Source organism: Drosophila persimilis, unplaced genomic scaffold, assembly GCF_003286085.1.
Source record: "Drosophila persimilis strain 14011-0111.01,24,50 unplaced genomic scaffold, DperRS2 tig00000191-arrow-pilon, whole genome shotgun sequence".
NCBI classification, from domain to species: Eukaryota; Metazoa; Arthropoda; class Insecta; order Diptera; family Drosophilidae; genus Drosophila; species Drosophila persimilis.
In genome coordinates, this window is record NW_020825298.1 from 5302776 (window position 1) to 5325652 (window position 22877).

The window sequence follows — 22877 nt, forward strand, 5'->3', positions numbered from 1 at the left end:
CTTAAAGCGGAAAGAGCTGGGCCCAAAAGCCAAATTGGGCATGGGGGATTTCTTCTACACTTGACAAATATTTGGAGTCCTCCGAGTCCTCCTAGCCCTCCCAGTCCTCCATTTCAGACCAACAAAGGCAGGCTTCTGTCTCTCTTTCTATGTATATTTTCTGCGAGTGTAACAAGCCAAGACCAATTAGTCCCGGCCGCCTGGCCTCTAGTTGGAAAATGAATACGCAAAAGCCTTGCAGATCGGTTCTGGCGTTGGGGTTGGGTCTGGGCCGGGGTTGCACTCGTTGCTGGTCAGATTGGGACATGCACAAATCGCATTTGATTCAATTGAAGCTCAAAATTATTGATTGAAAGGCAGCAGCACCAACCGCAACGGAGTTTTCTTTCTGGCGGCTGCGGAAAATTGCTCGTTTGCACATGAGCTCAGCTGAAAATTGCAACGCGAGACACGTAGAAACGAACCCTGGCCAAATGATTGGCCGTGTCAGAAAAACTTATCACGAATCTCCGGAACGTCCGTTTCTGCTTTTCTCTCTCTCTCTCTCTCTTGCTTTCCCCCTGCCAGGGCTGTTTATCAGACGAACTCTGCGTTTTCAATTACGCTGCAAGGATAATATGCCATAAACCAGAAACAGAGAGAACTTTGGCCCCATCTCTCGTGAAGTCTTCTGGAATTGACTGCCAGTTGAAGCGGTTATGGAGAGCAATCAAATAAAATCACAAAAAGTAGATGGATACCACAAAACTCTTTAAATAAAGTCTAGCAGAATAGTCTTGGGATAGAAGAGGGAAATATATGCTTGGGAGGGAAATATATACATACTTCTTTGGTCCTCAAAGATGTTCGATTTTTTTTAAGGGTATTTTTTTTGGAATTTGGAAACTTTACAGATCCCACATTGTAGAGCCAATCGCAGCCACTCGACCCACGTGTGGTACACGCCTCCTTCTATGCCCAGCAATGGGAACGATCCACCGCCTAAGCCAGGCTCCTCTTGGAATTCCAAAGACTCCCAAGTCCTCATTGGATTGTAAGTTACTTGTTAAATTCAATTGATCTTCGTTGAACTGCTTTAGATAACGCCTTTTAAGACCAAACCAAACGAAAAATAAACCCCCGTCATTACATCAAGTTCAAATCCATTTAGAGTCTTGAAAATCTCTCGAAAGTTGCTCACAATGGCATCGTTAATGGATCAATGGCTGCAATCAGCATCCCCATCCAGCAATCAATACCCGATGACTCCGATTGCAGGCAATCCCAGCTAAACCACAAACGGAGGCCACTCGACAGTCATCAAAGCTGTTATCTAATGGAATTCTTCAACTTCTGACCACCAGACGCACTCCACAGGGGCGGGGGGAATGGGGTGCAAGGGGTGCAGGGGGTGGCATGGACGCTGCACAGCTTGGGCCATAATTAAACACGAAACGCATTATGGCGCTCTAACAGCTAATGATGGCGGGGTTGGAGGGCGGAGAGAAGCCAATTTGCATTTTTATACCAAGGACTCAGAGGGCGAATGAGGGGTGCATTCCAGCAGGAGTTATACCGAAACTTAGCCCACAATAAGGACTATTATTGCTTGTTTTATTTGGGTTTTTTCTCTATAAATTCCCACCATATTTACTATATTTATCGGCTCTAGAATATAGCATCGATAGTCCCTTTCCGCCTGGACTGCAGCCTGCAATGGAATTGAAAATTAAGTCATTAAACTGGGTGGGAGTCCAGGCCAGCAGGAAGGAGATTAATGATTCTCAAAAGGAGGGAGATGGACAGCTGGACAGCTGGACAGAGAGATCTGTGTGGTGTCTGGTTGGGGGTGAGAATTTCCATGCAATTATTTCCATATCAACTTGAATGCTCCGTGAAAAGTCGCGCGCGGCGGAGAGCAATGAAAAACCGATTTGTTGCTGTGACAATTGTAATTTTTCACTCGCTTGATTTCATTGTTTGAGGGAAACTGATGCTGCCACAGCCAACAGGACCACTTCCTCATCGGTGGCTTTCCGCGGCTCCGCAGATAATCAGAGGTTCGTTTCCTTCGGCTGTCCCTCCAGAGCCCCTGGTTCTTTTCGTTGTGCATTTCATTTAAATGATTACGGTTTTTCATTTTCCCTTTTGCCCATTTATTTCCCCTCTCTGTGTGTTTTCTTTCTTTGTTTTTCTTTGCGACCGCCTGGCGACGCATCACGTGGAGGCATACATTTTTCATTGGCCGTCTTTTGGGTATATTTTTGGCACTCCATTGGCAGGGTTCCTGGGGATGACCAATTGGTTTTATGGGGCGCCCATCCTCCACACTTTATGCCTCCCGTTTGCCTGTTTACGAGCCTTTTCTTTCCACTTCATTTTGTTAATCAATTTGTCTGTTGGTGGCTGACTAAAACAACATTCGCCTGCCCTCAAATGAAAGGGAAAAAGGCTGGGTTCCCCCCACAGAAGATAACTCAAACACAAAACTCTTTGTTTAAAGTAAAAGTTTCGAGTTAAATTTACAAAGTACTATTCTCCATAAAAGACAAAGGCACTGTTGGATATTATTTTAAAAATAATGATGCTGCTCGGAGCAGCTTTAGAAATGTAAAGATACTTTTGTGCCGAAGCTATCTAGTTTCAGAGTCTTTTTTTTTTATAGCAAAAAGGGGAAACTAAAGTTGTTTTATTATGACATTTCTTCGGGTATGGAATTACACTTCAATAAATTCTAAATAATGATGGAACTTGCCTCAAAAGTTAAACAAAAAGCTGGAAGGAAATTTAAGGGATCCTTTAGGCCCGTCTACACATATTATTATAACCCAAGTTTAATAAGAGCTTAATAAGTTGAACTATGTTTAAGCCACAAGTTTGATGGTGGGGAAAACTGTTTTATGCATGCAAAATAGTTGAATAGTTTTTCATTTTGCCACTAAAATTAGCTCTCCGCAAATTGAATACATCTAACCAGCATGGAAGTATACATATATATATCCTATATGTATATATATATGGTAGCTCATGTAAAAAATAATTCGAGGATGCGGTCCAGTCCAGCCTCTGCACATGTCAATTATGCAAATTCGTTTTTCGCTTTTATGGCCACCACGAAATGTTCCCGAAAATGTTTTTATAAATTCATTAGAAAACTAGTCCTCCACTTCAGCTCTCCCTCTCCCACTCACTCTAGAGCTTTTCCTCTTGGTCACAAAAATGTTTGCCTAATTTGATTTTCTTCTCAACAAAAAAAAACAAAAAAAAGGGAAAAGGAGAAGCTAAAAAGATAGTTGCAGTTGAGGGAAAACTACAAAATGATAAGTTGAAAGTTTAGTTTGATTAGGCGGAAGACGAGAGTGTGTGTGTGTGTGTGTGTGCACACGAATAAATGTAAGTAAAATTGAATAAAAACGAAGAGAGAGAGAGAAATATAAATATGGAAAATGGTAAATAGCAAGAAGACAGAATATGACACTTTATATCCTGTTTCCCCAGGACATATGCTACACAGCCAGGGCGCAATGATATTCAAGGCAAAGGCTCATGGAAAAGGCTTTAAGAAAAAGCCCAGCCCTTATGGCTGGAACCCTCTTTTATATGCCAACTCCTGCTGCCCGAATGCATAGTTTTGTGAGTCGAAAACCACCCCAAAATGAGCCTTGGGTTCTTTTATTAAGCCCGATCTAAATCGGTCAAGTTTTGCATCCTAAATATTCCAAAAATTTCAATTATTTAAACACCATCAGCATGCGCAAATAATGAATTAAATTTCAAATAAATTTCAATTACCAAAAAAGAGAAGAAAAAAAACAGCGACACCACAGCGTTGCAGGCCACCGACATGAAACAAAAATACTCTGCAAATGCAACATTTTTAAAATAGTATCTTTTGCCCCTTCCCCTCCCCCCACCATGCCATTTGGCGGTCCCAGAAGCCAGAAGCCCAGAACCCATCCAGAAAGAGAGTGCGGTCCCACTGATGGGGCATAGAGTAATATTTATTATCACAAAACATTTGTGCAAATGTCCTTCTCGCATAAGCAACGACGATGTCGGCCGGTCCTTGGAGAACATTTATCTTATTATCTTTGCAACAACAGCAACAATGTCGCATAAATAAGACTCAGTACAGTCCGGAACAACAAGAGCAACAACAGCAACAATGAGATGATGAGCAACATTAGGCAAGGACAAACAAAAGCCAGAGAAGGCTTCACCGAGGCTCAGACAAAAACCAAAAGTCAAGTCAGGCCAACAGACCGCAGAACAGAAACAGAAACAACAACGGCACTATACCCGTAAAAGGGCAACAGAAACAATAAAATACGAGTAAGAGAGCTATAGCCGATATTCAAGGGACTATTTGGGATATAGAATACCCCTTTGTCAGATATATTTTCAGATGCAATCAATCTTTTGGTACGAGAGCAAAAGATATGCAATATTTGCATTTTACCTTGGAAAAAAGTTATTTACATGTCTAAATAAATGCAATATGCATATACTTTTTTTGCTTAGATTACAGGGCAGAGCAAGTCGAAATTTTTGGCTAAAGCCTTGCTACCATGACAGCCAAGGCAGGGCCTTAGGCTGAGGCACAGCCAGAGACAGGCCACAAAAGTTGCTCATACGCCCCGTGTGCCTCTGACCTCTCTGTCTCTCTCTCTTTCTCACTATTTGTGTGTGTGTTTTTCACACACAGATGGAAACTTTTTGCATGTGGAAAATTTTTTAATTGATTAAAGCCGCATTTGCATTGCGGCTTACAAGCAGCTTAACATTTTGCGTGCTCGTCCCCGTATTATTTTTGGGGCTTTCTCTACTTCAACCTTCTGTGTGCCGCCGGCCAAGTTGCAATTGAAATTTGTTTGAATTGTGCATTTGGCATTTTGGCCAAATGGAACCATATAGTAATTAAAAATCTACCGAAAGTGTGCAGCGTCCCCTAAGCAAATGGATCAACAGAAAAAATGTATACAATATTTACACAATTGTGGAAATGCTGAAAGTGATATTGTTAAGCCCATGCCAGAGTTTTTGGCCATCAAAAATGGCGAGCATCTGTAAAAATAATGGATTATATTCGTGGATTTGCCATGCGGTTTTTTGTATCCCTTTCGAAAGAATTTTCCGTTTCTATATGGTTTTATTTTGTGAGAAATTTGATATGCGCGTAAATTATTCAGAACAATTCATAATTCCATGAAAAACTATTAAATATCTCTTTGATTATTTACAGAAATTTATTCTCTTATTACAGACAAAAACTAAGAAAAAACGTTCCGCTTAACTAATTTTATTCATCTGAATATCTGCATTTTTTTGTATAGAAATTCCTGTAATTTTCTTTCTTTAAATGTTTTAAAAATGCGAAAAATGTTTCGCTTCTCAAATAACTTTTCCATCAAATACTCGTATATTTTTGGTGTATCCTGAAACAGAAAAAAAAGGGCAGGAAAAGGTAAAAGGGACAACAACACAAATGGCAACCAAATTGCCCACGGGGATTGCAGTTAAGCAGGAGGGCAGATCCAGGGCGTGGAGTGCGGAGAGCACTCTCCCGGGTCCTCTGAACTGGGCCTAAGCCAATCTGCTGCAAATGGAAAAATAATAAAATCAAAAGGCCAGAAACCAAAGCCAACGCAAAACCAAAACCAATGCAAAACCCCAGCCAACGGGGCCGCCAGAGCCAGAGAAACTTTAGCAATAAGCCAAACGGAAAACTTGGACTCATAATCAGGCGGTAAAGGTCGAACATTTTCTTGCGGCTGCCAAAAATTGCAAATAACAAAATAAGGGAAGACAGCAGGGAATGAGTTCTTTCCTTAACGATTTGCATTGATTTCTTTGAGCCTTTTGGCTTGAGTACAGGAAAGGAATTGGGAGTACATATATAATACCTTATATGCGTAGGTAGAAAAGAAGAATGGGGATTATATGTGAGAATTATGTACATACTCGTATGTATATTCGCCCGAGAGGATCGAAAAAGTGCTGGAAAATGCAACAAAAAGGGCAGATTTTATTGTGTCCCAAAAAGGCGGCCTCTAGGTTGGTATTGGGTTTAAAAATTAGTCTGAAGAAATTCGAAAAGACCAAATTAAATAAAAGTAACTCATATTCTAAAATCTGTTGTTTTCTTTCGGAGCTAGTTGACGTATAAATAGGCCTTATAATCGCGTATTTAGGCTGTTTCGGAAAGTATAAGATTGGAAAGAAAGAACCCCCCCCTAAATCCATTTTATAATCCTACTTCCATACCTCTAATTAATCCACATTCAAACCAACTAATTCCTATAGCACTCGTAATAAAAAGTATCTCAGTCCTTTGAAGTCTCCTTCCTTTATTTGCTGCTGGCTTGGGGAAAATTATTTAAAGTTTTGCTTGCCACATCATTAAAGTTGGCCAGAAATTGAAATGCTGTCTGGCAGCTATTTTGCTGTTGTTGTGTGCAAAAGTGGATCCTGCCAATGTTTATGCAATCCTGTGGCCCCACAGCGGCAACTGCAACCGCAACAGCAACAGCAACAACAACATTAGCAACTGGAACAACAGGAATAACAACAACCAAGTCATTTTCTTGTAAAACATACAAAACATTTGGCCATTTTTGACTGCGCCTGTGCTCCACTTTATTCTGGTGCACAGCCCGATAGGGTATTACGATTTTACACAGATATATGTCACGCAGAAATCAAGGTATAACCGATACTATCGGGCATAGGTATTGGCAAGAGACACTCGTTATGGAGAGCTTCTTTGGCTTCAGGGTTTGGGCAGATTTTCCTTTGGGATTTTGGCTTGGATCGAATCCATATCGTCTCCAATTCGTAAAACATGGGTAGCCATTGGATCTGTTAGGGTATCGAAAGCCCTGCCCCACGTTGCTGTTTAACTTTGCTTTCTTGTTGTTGCTTTTGGCCATTGTTGTTGTTGGGCAATTTTGGTAGACAAGTTTTTGGCAGTTGTTGTTTTTCAATATTTGCTGCTGCTGGTATCGCCCTTGTTGTTGTATTTGTTGTATCTGCGGCTGCTTTGGCTCTCTGTGCTCCTTATCGACTGGGTCGAAGGGGTATATCCGGTTGTAACTGATGGCGGAAAAAAAACACAGATGTGCCATCAGAGGTGCACACAAAAACAGGGGGATATTTTACAACCAGTTAAAGTGTTTTGTATTATTATTTAATTCTCCTATAACAGATACTTATTAGTCGATTCCCCCCGGGGTGCTCTTTCCTACCATATTACCCATTTCTTGTGTATTTTTTCTGGCGTCGATTTTTCCCCCATTCAGCATTCGCACAATTTCCGCTGCCTGTCGTGTGTTTTGTGTTTTGCTCGATTCGCTACTAATTTTTGCCGCATGTTCATGAACCAAAAAATGGCTGTTGCTCCCATTGCCCCAGGCCACTTCCTGTCCCCACTCCCCGGGAGCCAGTTTCCCAGTGCCTGGCACACACGGCGTATGCGTGTTGTTGAAGGTTGTTTCGTGTGGAGACCATAAAGAGGGGATTACGCGTCGATAGTGGCTTAGTTTTAATGCCCCTTTTTCTGGCTGTATCTTTTCAAAGAAAGATGCATCTGCCAGGGTATCCAAAGCTTTGGATCATCCACCTGGCCTTCTATCTTGTTGTTGAAGTTTTTTCTCTTCTTGTTGGTGTTGTTGTGGAATTTTCGGGGTTTTTTTCGTTGACAGTTGGCAGGGAAAATATTAACGATGCCAGACACACATACATTTAGATTTGTGCCTTTATGCTTTTCCTCTGCTTTCGTTCTTTTTCTTTTTTTTTTTTTTGTTGTGTTGTGAAAAATATTTACTATAGTTTTACCGTTATTCTCGGTTGGTTATGTTCCTGTTTTTTCCGTTGCCGTTCGCACAGTTTTCCAACTATTTTTCCGTAATTGCGGCGCATTGTCATTGCCATTAGGTCTCTCTCTCTCTCTCTCTCTCTCGTTCACATAGCACTGTCTCTTTCTGTATTTTTTTGTATGCATGATACACTCGTATATCCGTAGTTTTTTCTCCCACAATTTAAGAACTTTTGCTCATCTTTTTACAATATAATTGAATTTATTTTTGGGCAACGTGCGTTTCAAGTTAATTGGAAGCGAAATTGACGTAATGAAATTTGTTGGTTTTTAATTGAATGCGAGTAAAATAAATAATAGATGGGAATATCATATCTCTTTTGTTTATAGATGTATGTTTTTAATAAATACTAGACAAAAAATAACAGCATTTCCCTTCAATATAAAGAGAAGTCTTCAACCATCGCTTAGCATGAGAAGAATATGTTCCATCTGACAGTTTAACTTTTATTTGGTCTGAATTTATAAGATATCAAGGTCTGAAATCTATGAAGACTTTAGTTAAGATTTAAACACACCTACAGGAACTGATTTAGGTCCATTTTTCCCCTTGAAAGTATGATGGAAATGCTCCTCTTTAAAATCTTTAAAGCATCCTTAAAATTCTCGGACCTTTCAAGAGATCTCCTATGACATGCACGCTCATTAAAGGAAAATACTGAGTAACACTCTACCGCTCTCTCCCCCTCTCTTCTGACCGCCATGTGCAGCTTCAACACCCATCAGCCAACGCACAGGAAGCTTCCAAGTAATTAAAAAATATACCCAAATTACAGGGAACAATGGGTGAGAACAACAAGGGGGAAACGGCAACTGGCAAACGGCAATCATAATGATTGCACGAACGTAATGCAATTTAATGGCCAACAATGGAGGCGAGGACAGTGCCAACTGATGGGCGTAACCACACTCGGACGGGGCTTCAAGTGTTGCAGATATTGGTCAAAAGTGCCGCCAATACTGGGCCGGACATTGAACTGCAGTCGGAGGCGGAGGCGGAGGTGGGACAACAAAAGCCACAGCAGTGCCGAACCCGTTGAGAGATAAACGCCCACATGGACAGCAATCCAGTCCGGTTCGGTTCGGTCCAGTCCGGTCCGGTCCGGACAGGATGAACTGATGGACGGACGGCGACAGACTGCGTTCACATAATAATAATGGAAATAATTTAACTTATTGGATTTTAATGGGATTACACATGCGCAACATGCCCGCTGCGGGTATTAAAAGTTGGTCAGCTTCCCGGACACGGACACGGACCCGGACCCGGAATGTGTCCTGGACCGGACTGTAATGGCCCTTGGCCAACTCCTGCCCAACGGAAATTCCGGCCAACCCATGATGATAATGATAATGATGATGTTGATGGGCCTCATCCACCCACAGAAGCGGGGAGGGGTCTGATGCTGATTTCTGTGATTGCATCCTATTGATTTTTCGTTTGCAATTCAAAAATAAGTATATAATTTGAGCATAAAACATGGTAGTGCCTTCATTCATAGTCCATTTGAAAGCCTCACACCAAACTTTCACTCTCTGCTTTCACCCTTCACTTTCCTTTAAGAATCCCATTGTAAGAGCCACATTTTTATATGCAATGCTTCGGTGTGGATAGCTTTAGAAATGACTCCTTAAATACTGTTTCGAAATACCACTAACCAAAAACAGAATATCCTATAGGCTGCGTGATGTTAATCTCTGATTTCTGTGTGGGAAAAAAGGCCTTGAGTTTTTCCAACTACGTTTCATTTAAGCCCGGAGGCCCTTAGTCTGTTGGCTGACCTACTCCTGGCGGGCATCGTTTCAAGCGTTTTCAGTTACCGTTCATTCGCCCGGGACCGAAAAAAGATTTCCCCCCAGTCGGACGGACGGACAGACAGACAGACGGACAGTCAGTCAGTCGTCATCGGGAACACCACAGAGCAACAACTACAACTGTAATAACAACTGAAGCATCAGTACAGCACACCGCAGGAGCCACAGCTAACCACATCATTTCCAGGCGCAAACTGCCGCCGAGAGCCATGTCCGTGTCCGTGTCCGTGTCCGTGTCCGTGTTTCCCTGTCCATGTTCGCTGTCCTGTCCTGTGCGGCGTAGGATATTGCTGTTGATGACTTTGATATGTATACTCCTTGTATCTGTCTGTCTATGCTTCTGGCTCTCTTCCTTCCCTCCCCTTCCCCCCCTCGTACTTTGCTCATTCTCCCGGATATAGACACACTCTATCGGAGTGTGTGAGGATTTCGATTTCCATCTTAGGAAGTGCCATCCAAAGGTATCCGGAGCACAAAAACGGAATGGAAACAGTATCTAAGAAGGTATTTGCACCTATAGGTCTTTAGGTTTTGCGGATAATACCATACGGTACGAAGAATACCTCGCAATCTCTTGTTTTACCTCTAAAAAATATAAAAATTTATTGATACAAATATATCTTGTAAATTTTGATGAAATTCAACAAGACGATAGGCACTGCCTTGGGGTATTCAATGGGTAATCTCTATCCGGATAGCTACAAAAAACGATCACTACTCCGATCATTTAAAGTTGGCCAGGTCCTCGGACAACTCCTTCGTGTCCTTCGACTCTGTGAGATGGCAGCCTAGACGACATTACTGCCATCATTTCCAGTGATAAAGGAATCCTTGAAAATAGTGGCATCTGTGCCGCCTCGACTGCCATCTTGCAGGACCGGAGGATGTATCAAAGGATCTGGCAAACTTTAAAATGGCCATTCCGTCCAGCAAGAGGATGTTTCATACAAAAAAACAGAAGCAATGAGTTCCTGGAGGGACCTGGAGGCTGCCACTTCGACCTTCGACGAGGGGGAATGCGAGAAAAGGTTGCGAGTCCTGCATCTTGAACAAAAGGCCCTTTGCTGCTGATGTTCGGGCGACCTGACAGCTATCCTGGCTTCGCAAGAGGTTTCGGGCTGCGACGAGGCGAAGATTCCAGGCTCCTTAGAAGACATGCCGCATGGAGTCAACAAGCGCCTGTAGCAGTGGTCCCGCGGCGCCTAAAGTGTCGCCTATATGCTGGCAGAAGCCTCATCAATTCATCATCATCGTCATTAAGGCCGAGTCTTGGTCTAGGAAAATGTAGTGCTTGGCAAACACACCCGCCATCTGCTACAGAATGAAACACGGGTTTGATTGCATTTGACCTACCTATTGAATACCCGTACATACCTGTACAAGCCCGACAAATTAATGTTGCTGTTCTGCAACTCGACGATACTTAATAGCCATAAGGTTCCCAGTACAAAGGATGGACCCGCACCGTCTGCTAGTTGGTGGATCGTCTTTCCCTTCATGAATATATTTCAGGAGCACCTCTAGTCGAAAGATCCGACCTAGACCCGAGGCCTATCCAGGCTCAACTAAATAAATATTTATTTCCAAGTAAATCTCAACAAAATGTCACTTTGAAAAGCATTCTATTCTCCCTCGAATTTGGATTTTATGTTTTGTTTGGGATCATAGTAGCCCACTCTGACATCCCCTGTCGGAATTCATATTCACGTCAAAGGATTGGGCATATTCCCTCGAAATGATGTGTACAACCATCGAATGCATAATCCTATCATATCAATTTGTGTTCTGTGTGGAAAAAGGTAGTTGTTGTAGGTAATTCTCCCCCGTCCGCTGTTCATTATCAATCTGACCGACTTTTGTTTCTGGTTCCCCCCTCCCCGCCAATATATGTACATACGCACTGTTGGCTGCAGGCTCCAGTAAGCACTTGCCCATTATTTTTATTGCCTTGCCATTTTCTGACCGCATTTTAGCTTCATTTACAGTTATTTGCATTGCCCCACCTGCACGCGGGCCCACAATCCACACCACCACGCCCTGGGGCGTGCAACCGCAAATTCAATTTTGGTTTTAGAGCCGGCAAACATTTTGCAGCATGTTTATGTCCGCGTGTCCGTGTGTCCTTGTGTCCGCTCTTCCATTGTTAGTTTGTTTGGCGCTGCCCCAAACCCACGCAGTGAGGACAGTGGAGCACCATCCTACGCGTTTTAATGCAATTTATGTGAAGTGTTTGGCCCCGACCCCGGCTCCAGCTCCAGCTCCGGTTGCCAATGTGACCACAAAACGATCTTTTGTGATATACATGTATAAAGTGCGCCGAGTGGGCCGTGCACCGTGGTGCGTGTCCCGTGGAGCGGGCAGACACTCGTCCAGCCGCAGGGGCAGTGCAGAAATTGGACTCTAGTTCGGTTTTCATTTAAACATGACCAGGCGGGCGCCAGCTGTCAGTCCGCCCGTGGCCATGTCCATGTCCGTGTCACAGTCGGGCAGATAATCATCGGGTCCAAGCGACAAACAATTTTGCAGTTTTGCATTTGGTCCTGTACACGTGGACTCGTATCCGATTTCATTAATAAGTGTCTGCATTGGCATTGGCGTGCGAAAGGAAGGAAGAGCACGTTTTGAACTCCAAATTGTGGGAACTCCTTTGTGATTTTCCTTGTGGCTTTCCCTTAAACAATAATACATTTCTATTTGCCAATATATTTGCATATTTGATAATCTACAGGAAAATCTACAAACCTCAGCAGACACGAAGCGGTGTGGCTCTCGTGGCGCCATGGGATGTTCCACCAATCCGCCTACATTATGGGTAAATAGGGATTGCTTTAGGGTCTATCTATTTATTAATTAATGGAAGTATTCTTCCGCTGGGGTGGGTATCTTGCATCTTCTTCATCTCCTCCACCTCTTCTTACCGTTGTCTTAAGCAGGGGGGCCCTGTATGTACACCTTTTGTTGGTATACAGATCCAGATTCTTGGTGGCCAGCAGCTGCTGACCTGAATGCATACCCTGTACCCTGAATGATTGACTGATAATTGAATGACTGACCTGAATATAGACGATTGTGAGCCCATTCTAGCCGGTGGGCGTCGTCAGGTGGCTGAAGGGTATGGTGAAGTCTCCTCCAGGAATGATTGGAATGCAGCTGCGCCCTTCAGCAACCGAATGTCAGCGTTTACATTGTTCTGGTGGATCATCGTTCTTCTACAAATCCTAGCATTATTCTCAGTGTATTTTGTTTTGCTGTCCAAGCATTCACTACACGATTGTTCGCATTATCTTCCGTTGCCTTCTCTTCAATTTACCGTTTGTTCACTGGCTGACCGACTGCTTTGCATGCTCATTCACGTCCCCGGCTGTCCCATTGCGGTGTAGGTGTCAGTGAGAGAGCGCTTAGGGAGAGAGACGACACGCTCAGAGAGGATCAAAAGCGACAAGATGAAGAGAGCGCGCGTTGAGCTTGTTCCTCTCCGACAATGTGCGTGGGCCAGAAAGAGAAAGAGCGACCTGACAATTGCGTCGCAGAAAAAGATTGTATTTGAAGAATGGTTTGGCAATGCTCTAAGAGTAGTATTTAATTGCATAGTTATAGTATATAGAGTCTGCCCACACAGTGGCCTCGAAGAGCACCTCGCTGTTTTGCAATGGAAATAGATCCAAATTCTAATGAGAACCCGACATAATCTTATAAGCATATTGGGATGATAGCTGCTGGCCCGAACATGGTAGATAATTGCACTGCAAGTACATGCTTCTAAATTAGATATCTACATCTAATATATCTTTGTATACCTAAAGTTTTGATAATAAAAAGCCCTCAAATTACGCTGATTAACTGATTCTTTATTGTAGTAATTGTGCCGGCCGGCAATTGCATTGTTTGATGCGTGACTTTGTTAAGGGAGAAATATTGTAGGCTAAGTATTGAACAAGTGTAGGTGTGTGGATCAAGCGGTTGGATCCAAGAATTCGTGTAGCAGGGAATCTATGAATCCCTACTTTTTGTCAAATTTAATGATGCGCATGTCATCGGCGAGGGTCTCCAGATCCTCGGTATCGCGGCGGAAGCGATAGGTGCCCATATCCTGGGAAGCGGACTCTGGCAGCTTTACGGTTATCCCCTTGTACGAGAACTCGGCTTCACGGGTCTTCGGTACCTTGAGTGCCATCTCGGCATTGTATTCGTCGTCGTCGCCAATGTCGACGTGAGTGCTGTTCTGGACAGTGGGATCGCTCTCACCGTCCTGATTCCAAGCATCGATCTCAATGGGCTGAATTGGATTGCCGTCCAAATCCACCACAGAGCTGGTGAAGGAAGGACCGTCACCATCGCTAGCTGTGGGAGCCTGTGTCCCTTCGGCATCAGCAGTGGCCTCAGGCGATGACTGTCCCTTGGCGTCCTCCGTGGTCACCGGATTTTTTGGGACAAAGGGGTGCTCCTTCTCGAGCAGCGTCTGCGATGTCAGAAAGCTGCGACGGAGCTGCAGGTCAGCTTGGTCCGACTGCTTGCGGCTCAGGAGGCTAGTGGCCAATCGGGACATGGTGGCACGGTGCACGAGTATCTTGTTCCTCAATTTCAATAGATTGGCCTCCACATCCAACACTGAGGTGAATTTGGTGGTCGAATCAGAAGGGCCTTCACCATCGCTAGCTGTGGGAGCCTGTGTCCCCTCGGCATCAGCAGTGTCCTCAGGCGATGTCTGTCCCTTGGTCTCCGGCTTTTTTGGGACAAAAGGGAATTCCTTCTCAAGCAGCGTCTGCGATGTTAGAAAGCTGCGACGGAGCTGCAGGTCCGACTGCTTGCGGCTCAGGAGGCTAGTGGCCAATCGGGACATGGTGGCACGGTGCACGAGTATCTTGTTCCTCAATTTCAATAGATTGGCCTCCACATCCAACACTGAGGTGAATTTGGTGGTCGAATCAGAAGGGCCTTCACCATCGCTAGCTGTGGGAGCCTGTGTCCCCTCGGCATCAGCAGTGTCCTCAGGCGATGTCTGTCCCTTGGTCTCCGGCTTTTTTGGGACAAAAGGGAATTCCTTCTCAAGCAGCTTCTGCGACGTCATGAAGCTACGTCGGAACTCCATGTTAGCCGTGCCAAGATCGTGAATGTTGAGAGCTTGGCCCGACTGGTTGCGGCTCAGGAGGCTATTGGCCAAGCGGGACATGGAGAATTTGGTGGTAGAATCAGAAGGACCATCACCATCGCTAGCTGTGGGAGCCTGTGTCCCCTCGGCATCAGCAGTGTCCTCAGGCGATGTCTGTCCCTTGGTCTCCGGCTTTTTTGGGACAAAAGGGAATTCCTTCTCAAGCAGCTTCTGCGACGTCATGAAGCTACGTCGGAACTCCATGTTAGCCGTGCCAAGATCGTGAATGTTGAGAGCTTGGCCCGACTGGTTGCGGCTCAGGAGGCTATTGGCCAAGCGGGACATGGAGAATTTGGTGGTAGAATCAGAAGGACCATCACCATCGCTAGCTGTGGGAGCCTGTGTCCCCTCGGTATCAGCAGTGGCCTCAGGCGATGTCTGTCCCTTGGTCTCCGGCTTTTTTGGGACAAAAGGGTGCTCCTTCTCAAGCAGCATCTGCGACGTCACGAAGCTGCGTCGGGAATCCAGACGAACCTTGCCAAGATTCTGCATTTTGATGGAAGCGACGACGACACCGTCTGACAGCACCTGCGGCTTCTTGCGGCACATCAGGCCAGTGGCCATGCCACATTGCGAGTTCAAGCGGTTCACGACGGCCCGGTTAATGAGCATCTTGCACCTCAAATCGGGAAATTTACGAATCATTTCAAGCGTAACTATTTTCGACCGTTTCCAACTTCACAGGGACACAAAAAAAAAAAAATAGATATAAAATTTACTCGTTTTTTACAAACAAAAATTGGAATCGGAATAGGTCTTGACTTGCCGAAAATTAGGTTTAGACTGAGATTCTGTGGAAACTACAAACCAGTTCCCACAAAAATCGTGCGGAAAGCCGATTTCAAGGCCTAGTTGTTTTGAAAATTTACAAAAATCTGAAAACAACAAAATGCAAGTCACAAAACCAAAGCAATCTTTGAAAAAGTATTCGTTTACATCGTAACTTAACAGAACAGACTGTGTCCAACGGACATTCCCTTGGGCTGGAACATGGTGATGGCTGACCACTCGGGATGCTTTTGTCGATTTCCCAAGCATCCACTGTACCTAAATTAATAAAACTTAGCTGAATAAATGAACATTTAAATGAATTCATTCATATGCACCTTCAATATATACAATTTCTAGTCATAGTTCAATTCCATTCACAGAGATTCTGCAATCACATTATAGATTCCTTTTAGAATAATACAAAACATTATGTACCCCTATTTGAGGTAGCATAACAGTTGATAGATGGTCATCATCGTTTGCGTTTGGCGGCATTTCCTATGGACTTTGCCACCTTCCGCTTGCCTGGGGCCTCAGGCGAGTCCTCCTCCTTGCCAGTGCGCGCTTCCCGATTCACTTTGTAGGCAGCACTCATCCGCTTGATGTTCTCCTTGTGCACCAGCTCGTGCTTAACGATGCGATGCGGATAGTCAACGCCCAGAACGCAGCCGTATTCCCGCTGGTCGGCCAGCGTGGCCTTCCAGGGCTCGTAGATGCAGCCATTCGGATACTTGGCCAGCTCTGGCACATACTTGCGTATGTAGTGGCCCTGGGGATCGGTTTTCTTGCCAAATGCAACGGGACTGTAGACCCGGAAATATTGGTGAAAGAAGGCCGATGCCGAGAGCCACATCCAGTTGCCGGCATTGAGGGCCCAGTCCTGATCCAACAGCAGCTGCTCGAACACACGCTGCCCTGCCTCCCAACTGATCCAGAGATCGCCGCGCGTCAGGAAGCAGGCCACTGCGTGTCGTGCCAGGTGGTGTATCCAGCCCTCCTGTCGCAACTGCCGCATAATGGCATCGATGAACGGGTAGCCCGTGCGTCCATGGGTCCAGGCCTCCAGATGGTCGGCCTGCTCCTGCCAGGGTATTTGCAGGCAGTACACATTCCCGAGCATTCGGTCGAAGTTGGGCTCGGCGGCAGCCACCGTGTAGTAGAACTCACGCCACAGGAGCTGTCCGATAAGGGAGACGGGCGGCTGAGAGTGCTTGGACTGCCTCTTGAGAATCGCCTTCAACTGCTGATGGAAGATCCGCGCACTGAGGCACCCGAACTTTAGATACGGACTGAGCACTGTGGTGCTGGGCTCCAAAGAGTTGGGAGCCGTGTTCGGCTTCTCGAAGCGAGCCACCCAAAGCTCATCCCTCAGCGACTCTTTCATGCGCCTTAGACCCTCGGTTTCCCCTGGATAATGTTTATCAAAATTGCGTTACTCTTCTTAAATTATAATTGATTTCTTACCGCCAGGAAATTTATTGGGTCCCAGTTCCTCTGGCCTCTTCACCAACTGCTCTAAAGTAGGACAATCGTAGGCATTGTCGTCCTGCTGCTCCACTTCATCCTTGGGTGGCAGAGCTTTCTTTACCAATTGCTCCGGTAGCTCCAGAACCTTGGGAACCTTTAGCTGGTCCACCACACTCAAAAACTTTTGATATGTTATCGGAGCCTTGCCCATATTCTTGGCAATGACCAGCTCTGGATTGTAGATCGTATGGGAGCAGTGAGTGTCCACCTTGATGCCCTCGGCTTTGGCCAATTTCTGGACAGCTGCATCGCGTTGTAGGGCGTAGGGCTCTATGTCTGTCTCAAAGGTCAGCAGTTCAACTCGCCAGCTTTTAAAGACACGGGGGAAAACATCCACGGGCTTGCCCCGCACGACAAACAAACGTGAGTTGAGCTTCCTCAGCTGCTGGTCCAGGTCGTGGAGAGTCTGTTGAAGGAAACGCCAGCGGTTGGCGCCAACCTGCATCCAATCGAGAATACCAGGATCCAGTATGAAAATGGGTCGCACATGGAATTTCTCAGGCGCAGCGTTGGCCGCCGAAAATATTTGCGTCAAGGCGGGATTATCGTGGACGCGGAGACCTTTGCGGAACCAGTGGACAAGTGTGGCATGCGTCGCATCCATGTCAGCACGTCCCCAATGCTCTAGAAGCGTATTTATTTGGATTTATTCTGCAAATTCAAACACACGGCCCGCGCCAGCTGTGAGAGAGAGCTGCCAACCTAGCCCAATTTTAGTTATTTACACTAAAAAATCCTTACAAGTGCATAAATCGCATTTAAACTGTCATGAAAAATAAAATAAATTCATATTGAACCCAGGCATGAGAACACTATTAATTGAAAGTCTGTTGTAAGACATCTTGAAATAATTATATTCTGTAATCAGCTGTTGTTTAATAAAAATACAAAATTTCATAATACCCAACGTGTTGGCAGCTCCGTAAATTATTTGGTGCACAAGCACCGGTTGCCAATACAATTTATAAATATTTTTACACAAATAAAACAACTAAACTAGCTATAATCGAACAGTTTGATAAGCTTTTAATAGTCGCCGGAGAGTGGTAAGGAGTGGAGTAATATTCAGACGAGGAGAGCATGCTCAATCAACACAAATTTCCCTGTTTTTGTTTGCGGCGTCAGGCAGTAGCCCCCTCGAAGAACACACAACACAAATAGGGGCAAAATGGATCTCCTCGACTCCATACTGAACGCCATGGATGCCCCTCCATCGGCAAGTGAGCAGCAAAAGACGCTTATCAAGAAGCAGCGGGAGCTGATGGAGCGCATGCAAAATAAACAAAAGGAGGAGCTGTCGAGATTCCGCAAGTATGTGGACGAGCGAATGGCCCGTTTTGCCAAGGACGATCGGGTGTGCATCGAGTTCCAGCCTCTGGATAAAGTGCACCGATCGGTCATTCACGAAATTGCGGAGAACGGTGGCTTTATAGCGATGAGCTTCGGCCAGGAGGATGTCGATCGCCATTCGGTGGTGTACAAGAAGGAGCATGCCCCCGGCGAGGATGAGGTGACGGCGCGTCGCAATGGCGATGGCTGGAACAAGGAGATAGCCAAAGAATACGCAGAACAAAGAAAAGAGCGCCTGGCTCAAGAGCAAAGCAACAAAAGGGCTTCCACAGCAGCAGCAGCAGCAGAGGCGGGCTGCTCCACAGACCCAGATAATACAGCGGGCGAGGTGAAGCCCACGACCAATTACAAAGCAAAGTATGCCCATCTGATAGGGGAATCGGCGGGCCTGCAGGCGGCAGGCAAAACAGAAACAAACCAAAGCTATGGCTTTGTGCCCAGTAAGAACAAGAAGGACATGCGCTCTATCGAACAAACTCTTGCCGACATACAGGCCAAGAAACGCCTAAAGCTCCAGCAACAGCAACAGGAGCAGCAACAGCAGCAGCAACTAGAAGAAGAGGCCTTAGAAGTCAGCCAGTCAACGACGGAGGACCCTCCTGCTGTTGATCATCAATGAAAGCAATACGATTACGTTTTAGTTCTGTTGGTTTTGATTAGTCACATGCAATGTCTCATCGACTGCCATGTAATAATAAGTAATAAGCAATGTAATTTGTTGGCTGATTAGGATGCAATAACTGAATGTTTTTAACGTTGTATATCAAGTGCAGAGTGTCCAATTCGCATTATCTATTTATATAATAAAAGCAACATTTTTAACTGTAGATCTATGAAATCTGTGTAGCGACCGCTAAGGCTTCAAAAAGTACAAATTTTCAAGGAACTGATTTCGTTTTTGCGATCTATTCGTATCATTGCATTGTTCATTGATTGCCAATATTTTGAGAGGCTCTATCTCTCTCTTCTGTAAATCCTCTCGGACTCCGTGGAGCATATAGAAATGCATAATGTTGGATTCCTTCGAAATCGGTATGGTTCTGAAAATAGATAAAATATCTAAGCGGGTCTGAAGAAGAACCTTATAATATTCCAAGTATAGCTTTTCCAATTTCCAAACTTCGATTCCCAACAACGGACTCGATGTTTTTAAATCGATATTGGCATTAATTTGATTGTATGGTTAGTGTTTCAACTATAGTGACTGAAACACGGTCCAGGTTGTGTAGGAAATTTACAGAAAAAATTAAGTGTCTAAGGGTCCTAACACTCCTTTTAAATCGAATAACAGAATCGAGGAATATGATTTCCGATGATGGAGAGAGCACACTTAACCCATTGTAGACCAGTGGATATTAAAATATACTCCACGAAAATTATGAATTTTGTAAAATTTTAGCGCAGGTGAAGGTGAAGGATATCAAGGTCATCATTTTTTAAGTAAAGAGAAAGGATGGATATACAACAAAAATGTACGAAGTTAAATTCAAGTTGATAACCTGTTTAAAAAACGGGGGGTTAAGTGGGCTAAGTTTATTCAATGTATTGTTATCGAGCGGTCACACTGCACACCACGTGTCGGCACTCGGCGAAAAAAGATATGAATTTCAAAAATGAAATGTTTCATTTTAAGATTGATTTAAAACCTTGGTGAAAGCAAGAAAAGGTAAGTTGTATGTAAAGAAGAGCATTCCTTGAAGACACCTTTAGAATGAGACATCTGACGTCCATGATGTTAGTTGGGAATAAAAAAATTACTGTGCCATGCGGACAATTCTGTTTAACCACAACTAATCAAACATTAATTCTGTTTTGCAGATGTGTCAGCCATTACAATCCAACGATTGAAGGAAATACTGCAGCAGTACCTGCGATTCCATTTGTAAGTGATCATTTTTAAGGACTGCACCACATCACGTTTTGATGTGATGATAAACTATGATAGGGACATCTGATGTCCATGACTGATTTATCTTGATAGTAGAACTGATTACTCAATCCTTTTAGTCCATGCTGCTTTTTATAAACAAATTCTAATACCAATAAAAATTTCTTTTACAGAGGAAAGTGTGATTTTCAATGGACACATCGTATCTTCTCTGTAAGTATTGCCCTTTTTACACAATTCACTCCACTCTCTCTCTCTCTGATGATACCTTTGATAGGGACATCTGATGTCCATGATTGATTTATCATGATAGTAGAACTGATTGCACCATTATTTCTCTCTACACATGTACCCCTGTCATGAGAAAATTCTCACTTATCCATATATTTCTTTTTCTTACAGAGAACCCTGGCTGGACACATCCGCAGAACAGTCATATACTTTGTAAGCAATTACATTTTAATAACTAAATATTGATACCTTTTTGTGATGATACCTTTGATAGGGACATCTGATGTCTATGATTGATTTATCATGATAGTAGAACTGATTTTTCCACTCTTTGTCTTTCAATATCCCTTTTATGACAGATTCTAATCGAAATTCATTTCTTTACAGAGAAAGGTTCTTTTCTCCATGGACACATCCATAGACTAAGCAGCTAAATCTGCCTTGTAAGTATTGCCCTAAATTTAAAATGTACTCTACTCTTTTCCTGATGATAGCTTTGATAGGGACATCTGATGTCTATGACTGATTTATCTTGATAGTAGAACTGATTACTCAATCTATTTAAGGCGTATTCCTTTTATAAATAATGCTAATCCAAATAGTTATTTCTTTTACAGGTGAAAAATGTGATTTTCAATGGACACATCCTAAGAATAGAAGGATTATATCTGCCTTGTAAGTATTGCCTTGTGTACACAATTCACTCCAATCTTTTTCTGATGATAAACTATGATAGGGACATCTGATGTCTATGACTGATTTATCTTTGATAGTAGAACTGATTGTACCACTCTTTGTCTCTCAATTTCCCTGTCATGAGCAATTTGTAGTTATCCAAATACATATTTCTTTTACAGAAGACCGTGGATGGAAGCATCCTGAGAACAGTCTAATTCCATGTAATTTGTAAGTACATGTATTTAAATACTACATAAATTATGATACCTCATGGTGATGATACCTTTGATAGGGACATCTGATGTCTATGACTGATCTATCATGGTTTAACATTCTGAATATTTGTTTTTTCCAGTCGAAATTACAGTATATTATAAAAAAATGTTTGCTTTTATTACAGACAGGCCGTAAAGGTGATAGATCATTGGGATTCTATTGATAGCTTCGATGCCATCTGTAGATTGATGTTCTCGAATTAAGACATTACGAATTTCCCTTTCAGATGCTACTGGGCATGCACAAATATATTTCGTACAAATCAACAAATGTTTCATTTTTTTGGTCTCAATCGAAACGCGGGCTGTATTTTGGGTGCTGCCAACTCGCTACAACGAACAGCTGTTTGGCCATTCCCAACAGGTTGGCAGTCTGGGCGCCATCTGTTGACAACAAGACTGATAAGGCAGCGTGAACGTCGCCGCTAAAATTGTGATCGTTCACTCCATTCATTTTCTCGGGAGATCAAGATCAACCAGTTCACAAAAATCCAAATATGCTGCCCACCAAAACGGACTCCCGTCGACGTCTCAACGTTGGGGGCTCCGCCTCACCGTCTGGCGACTACATCAAGGTGATCGATGGACAGACCGAAACGGATGGATTTGTGAACGAGCAGTGGATGGAACCGGAGTTGATTGAGCCCACGCCATGGAAAACGATACTCATCATCCTCATCCTGTTCATAGGCGGCACAGTGCGTTCAATTTTCGCCCAGGGGCCTCCTTGAGGGCCTGTCCGGTGACTCATAGCCCCCTTTCTCTGTAACTCTGTCTTCTTTTGTTCTCAGATATCTATTTGCTTTGCCACCAATCTATGGATGGCGGATATCAATCGAGAGCGTAGTGACCGTGTATGGGCTTTGTCCATTATTGGAGCACTGACCATTATACCCGGCGGCTACTATATGTACGTGCTCTACTGCGTTCTGCTGCATCGTCATGGCTACACCATGGACGATATTCGTCGACTGGGATAAGGACTCACAAATTTGTGTTTGTTTTTTGTCGTACGTTTTGTCAAATACAGTTTTATTGCATTTACTTTACACTACAATTATTCACACATTTCATTGGCATAATTATCTTAGATCCTTCGAAAAGGGTAGCAACAATTCTTAATGTTTAGTTCTTTCTATATAAATCCATGTGTATTGCCCCCGCGTCAATTGATTTTTGCAGTAGTTTTGCATTTGCTTTTGCTTTTTGTATAAAAATATTTGTAAATACGAATTTTTTATCAAAATGTATAATGCTTGAGTGGTTTTTTTCGTGCGCGAAACATTTGCTATCTATATAAATACACCACTTTGCAAGCCTAAAGCTGCATAACTCTTGATA

The 22877-nt window shown here is 43.8% G+C and overlaps 4 protein-coding genes, 2 long non-coding RNA genes and 6 other non-coding genes across 13 annotated transcripts; 9 read left to right on the plus strand and 3 right to left on the minus strand.

The window, feature by feature from the left end:
* Positions 1–10239: 10239 nt before the first annotated feature.
* On the minus strand, positions 10240–11203 carry LOC113565766. The gene is made up of 2 exons (XR_003408777.1): positions 11042–11203; positions 10240–10981 (listed from the first exon to the last, which is right to left on the minus strand). It is a non-coding gene; the product is annotated as an uncharacterized LOC113565766 (long non-coding RNA).
* A 2291-nt stretch (positions 11204–13494) lies between these two features.
* LOC6588868 lies at positions 13495–15502 on the minus strand. Its single transcript, XM_002015223.2, has one exon. The coding sequence runs from the start codon at positions 15459–15461 to the stop codon at positions 13668–13670; it is 1794 nt and encodes a 597-aa protein (XP_002015259.2). The 5' UTR covers positions 15462–15502; the 3' UTR covers positions 13495–13667.
* Positions 15503–15696: 194 nt separating this feature from the next.
* Positions 15697–17792, minus strand: LOC6588777 (cryptochrome-2). The gene is made up of 3 exons (XM_002015222.2): positions 17052–17792; positions 15923–16994; positions 15697–15863 (listed from the first exon to the last, which is right to left on the minus strand). Exons 1-2 carry the CDS (start codon positions 17716–17718, stop codon positions 16060–16062), a joined length of 1602 nt encoding a protein of 533 aa, XP_002015258.2. The 5' UTR covers positions 17719–17792; the 3' UTR covers positions 15697–15863; positions 15923–16059.
* A 289-nt stretch (positions 17793–18081) lies between these two features.
* LOC6588775 (sperm-associated antigen 7) lies at positions 18082–19291 on the plus strand. Its single transcript, XM_002015220.2, has 2 exons — positions 18082–18160; positions 18240–19291. The coding sequence occupies exon 2, from the start codon at positions 18283–18285 to the stop codon at positions 19081–19083; it is 801 nt and encodes a 266-aa protein (XP_002015256.1). The 5' UTR covers positions 18082–18160; positions 18240–18282; the 3' UTR covers positions 19084–19291.
* Positions 19292–20326: 1035 nt separating this feature from the next.
* On the plus strand, positions 20327–21904 carry LOC113565661. 2 transcript variants are annotated; one of them, XR_003408703.1, is made up of 7 exons: positions 20327–20346; positions 20526–20565; positions 20755–20796; positions 20971–21026; positions 21201–21258; positions 21444–21489; positions 21662–21904. It is a non-coding gene; the product is annotated as an uncharacterized LOC113565661 (long non-coding RNA). The 2 variants fall into 2 exon arrangements; XR_003408702.1 differs by having other exon boundaries at positions 21441–21489; positions 21662–21901.
* On the plus strand, positions 20384–20457 carry LOC6588774. Its single transcript, XR_047873.2, has one exon. It is a non-coding gene; the product is annotated as a small nucleolar RNA Me28S-Cm2645 (small nucleolar RNA).
* On the plus strand, positions 20605–20677 carry LOC6588773. Its single transcript, XR_047872.2, has one exon. It is a non-coding gene; the product is annotated as a small nucleolar RNA Me28S-Cm2645 (small nucleolar RNA).
* Positions 20833–20906, plus strand: LOC6588772. The gene has a single exon (XR_047871.2). It is a non-coding gene; the product is annotated as a small nucleolar RNA Me28S-Cm2645 (small nucleolar RNA).
* LOC6588771 lies at positions 21062–21134 on the plus strand. The gene has a single exon (XR_047870.2). It is a non-coding gene; the product is annotated as a small nucleolar RNA Me28S-Cm2645 (small nucleolar RNA).
* On the plus strand, positions 21294–21368 carry LOC6588770. The gene has a single exon (XR_047869.2). It is a non-coding gene; the product is annotated as a small nucleolar RNA Me28S-Cm2645 (small nucleolar RNA).
* Positions 21532–21603, plus strand: LOC113565850. The gene has a single exon (XR_003408831.1). It is a non-coding gene; the product is annotated as a small nucleolar RNA Me28S-Cm2645 (small nucleolar RNA).
* Positions 21905–21944: 40 nt separating the features above from the next.
* On the plus strand, positions 21945–22590 carry LOC6588769 (transmembrane protein 230). The gene is made up of 2 exons (XM_002015219.2): positions 21945–22234; positions 22328–22590. Exons 1-2 carry the CDS (start codon positions 22034–22036, stop codon positions 22514–22516), a joined length of 390 nt encoding a protein of 129 aa, XP_002015255.1. The 5' UTR covers positions 21945–22033; the 3' UTR covers positions 22517–22590.
* The last annotated feature ends 287 nt before the right edge of the window (positions 22591–22877 follow it).

What these genes read in the sequence shown, in the direction of transcription:
- LOC6588868 (XM_002015223.2), bottom strand. Translation starts at nt 15,461, where the DNA reads ATGATTCGTAAATTTCCCGATTTGAGGTGCAAGATGCTCATTAACCGG.
- LOC6588777 (XM_002015222.2), bottom strand. Translation starts at nt 17,718, where the DNA reads ATGGATGCGACGCATGCCACACTTGTCCACTGGTTCCGCAAAGGTCTC. An exon ending in ACCCAATAAATTTCCTGGCG is followed by an intron (nt 16,995 to 17,051) that starts GTAAGAAATCAA and finishes AACATTATCCAG; the next exon opens with GGGAAACCGAGGGTCTAAGG.
- LOC6588775 (XM_002015220.2), top strand. Translation starts at nt 18,283, where the DNA reads ATGGATCTCCTCGACTCCATACTGAACGCCATGGATGCCCCTCCATCG.
- LOC6588769 (XM_002015219.2), top strand. Translation starts at nt 22,034, where the DNA reads ATGCTGCCCACCAAAACGGACTCCCGTCGACGTCTCAACGTTGGGGGC. An exon ending in TCCTGTTCATAGGCGGCACA is followed by an intron (nt 22,235 to 22,327) that starts GTGCGTTCAATT and finishes TTTTGTTCTCAG; the next exon opens with ATATCTATTTGCTTTGCCAC.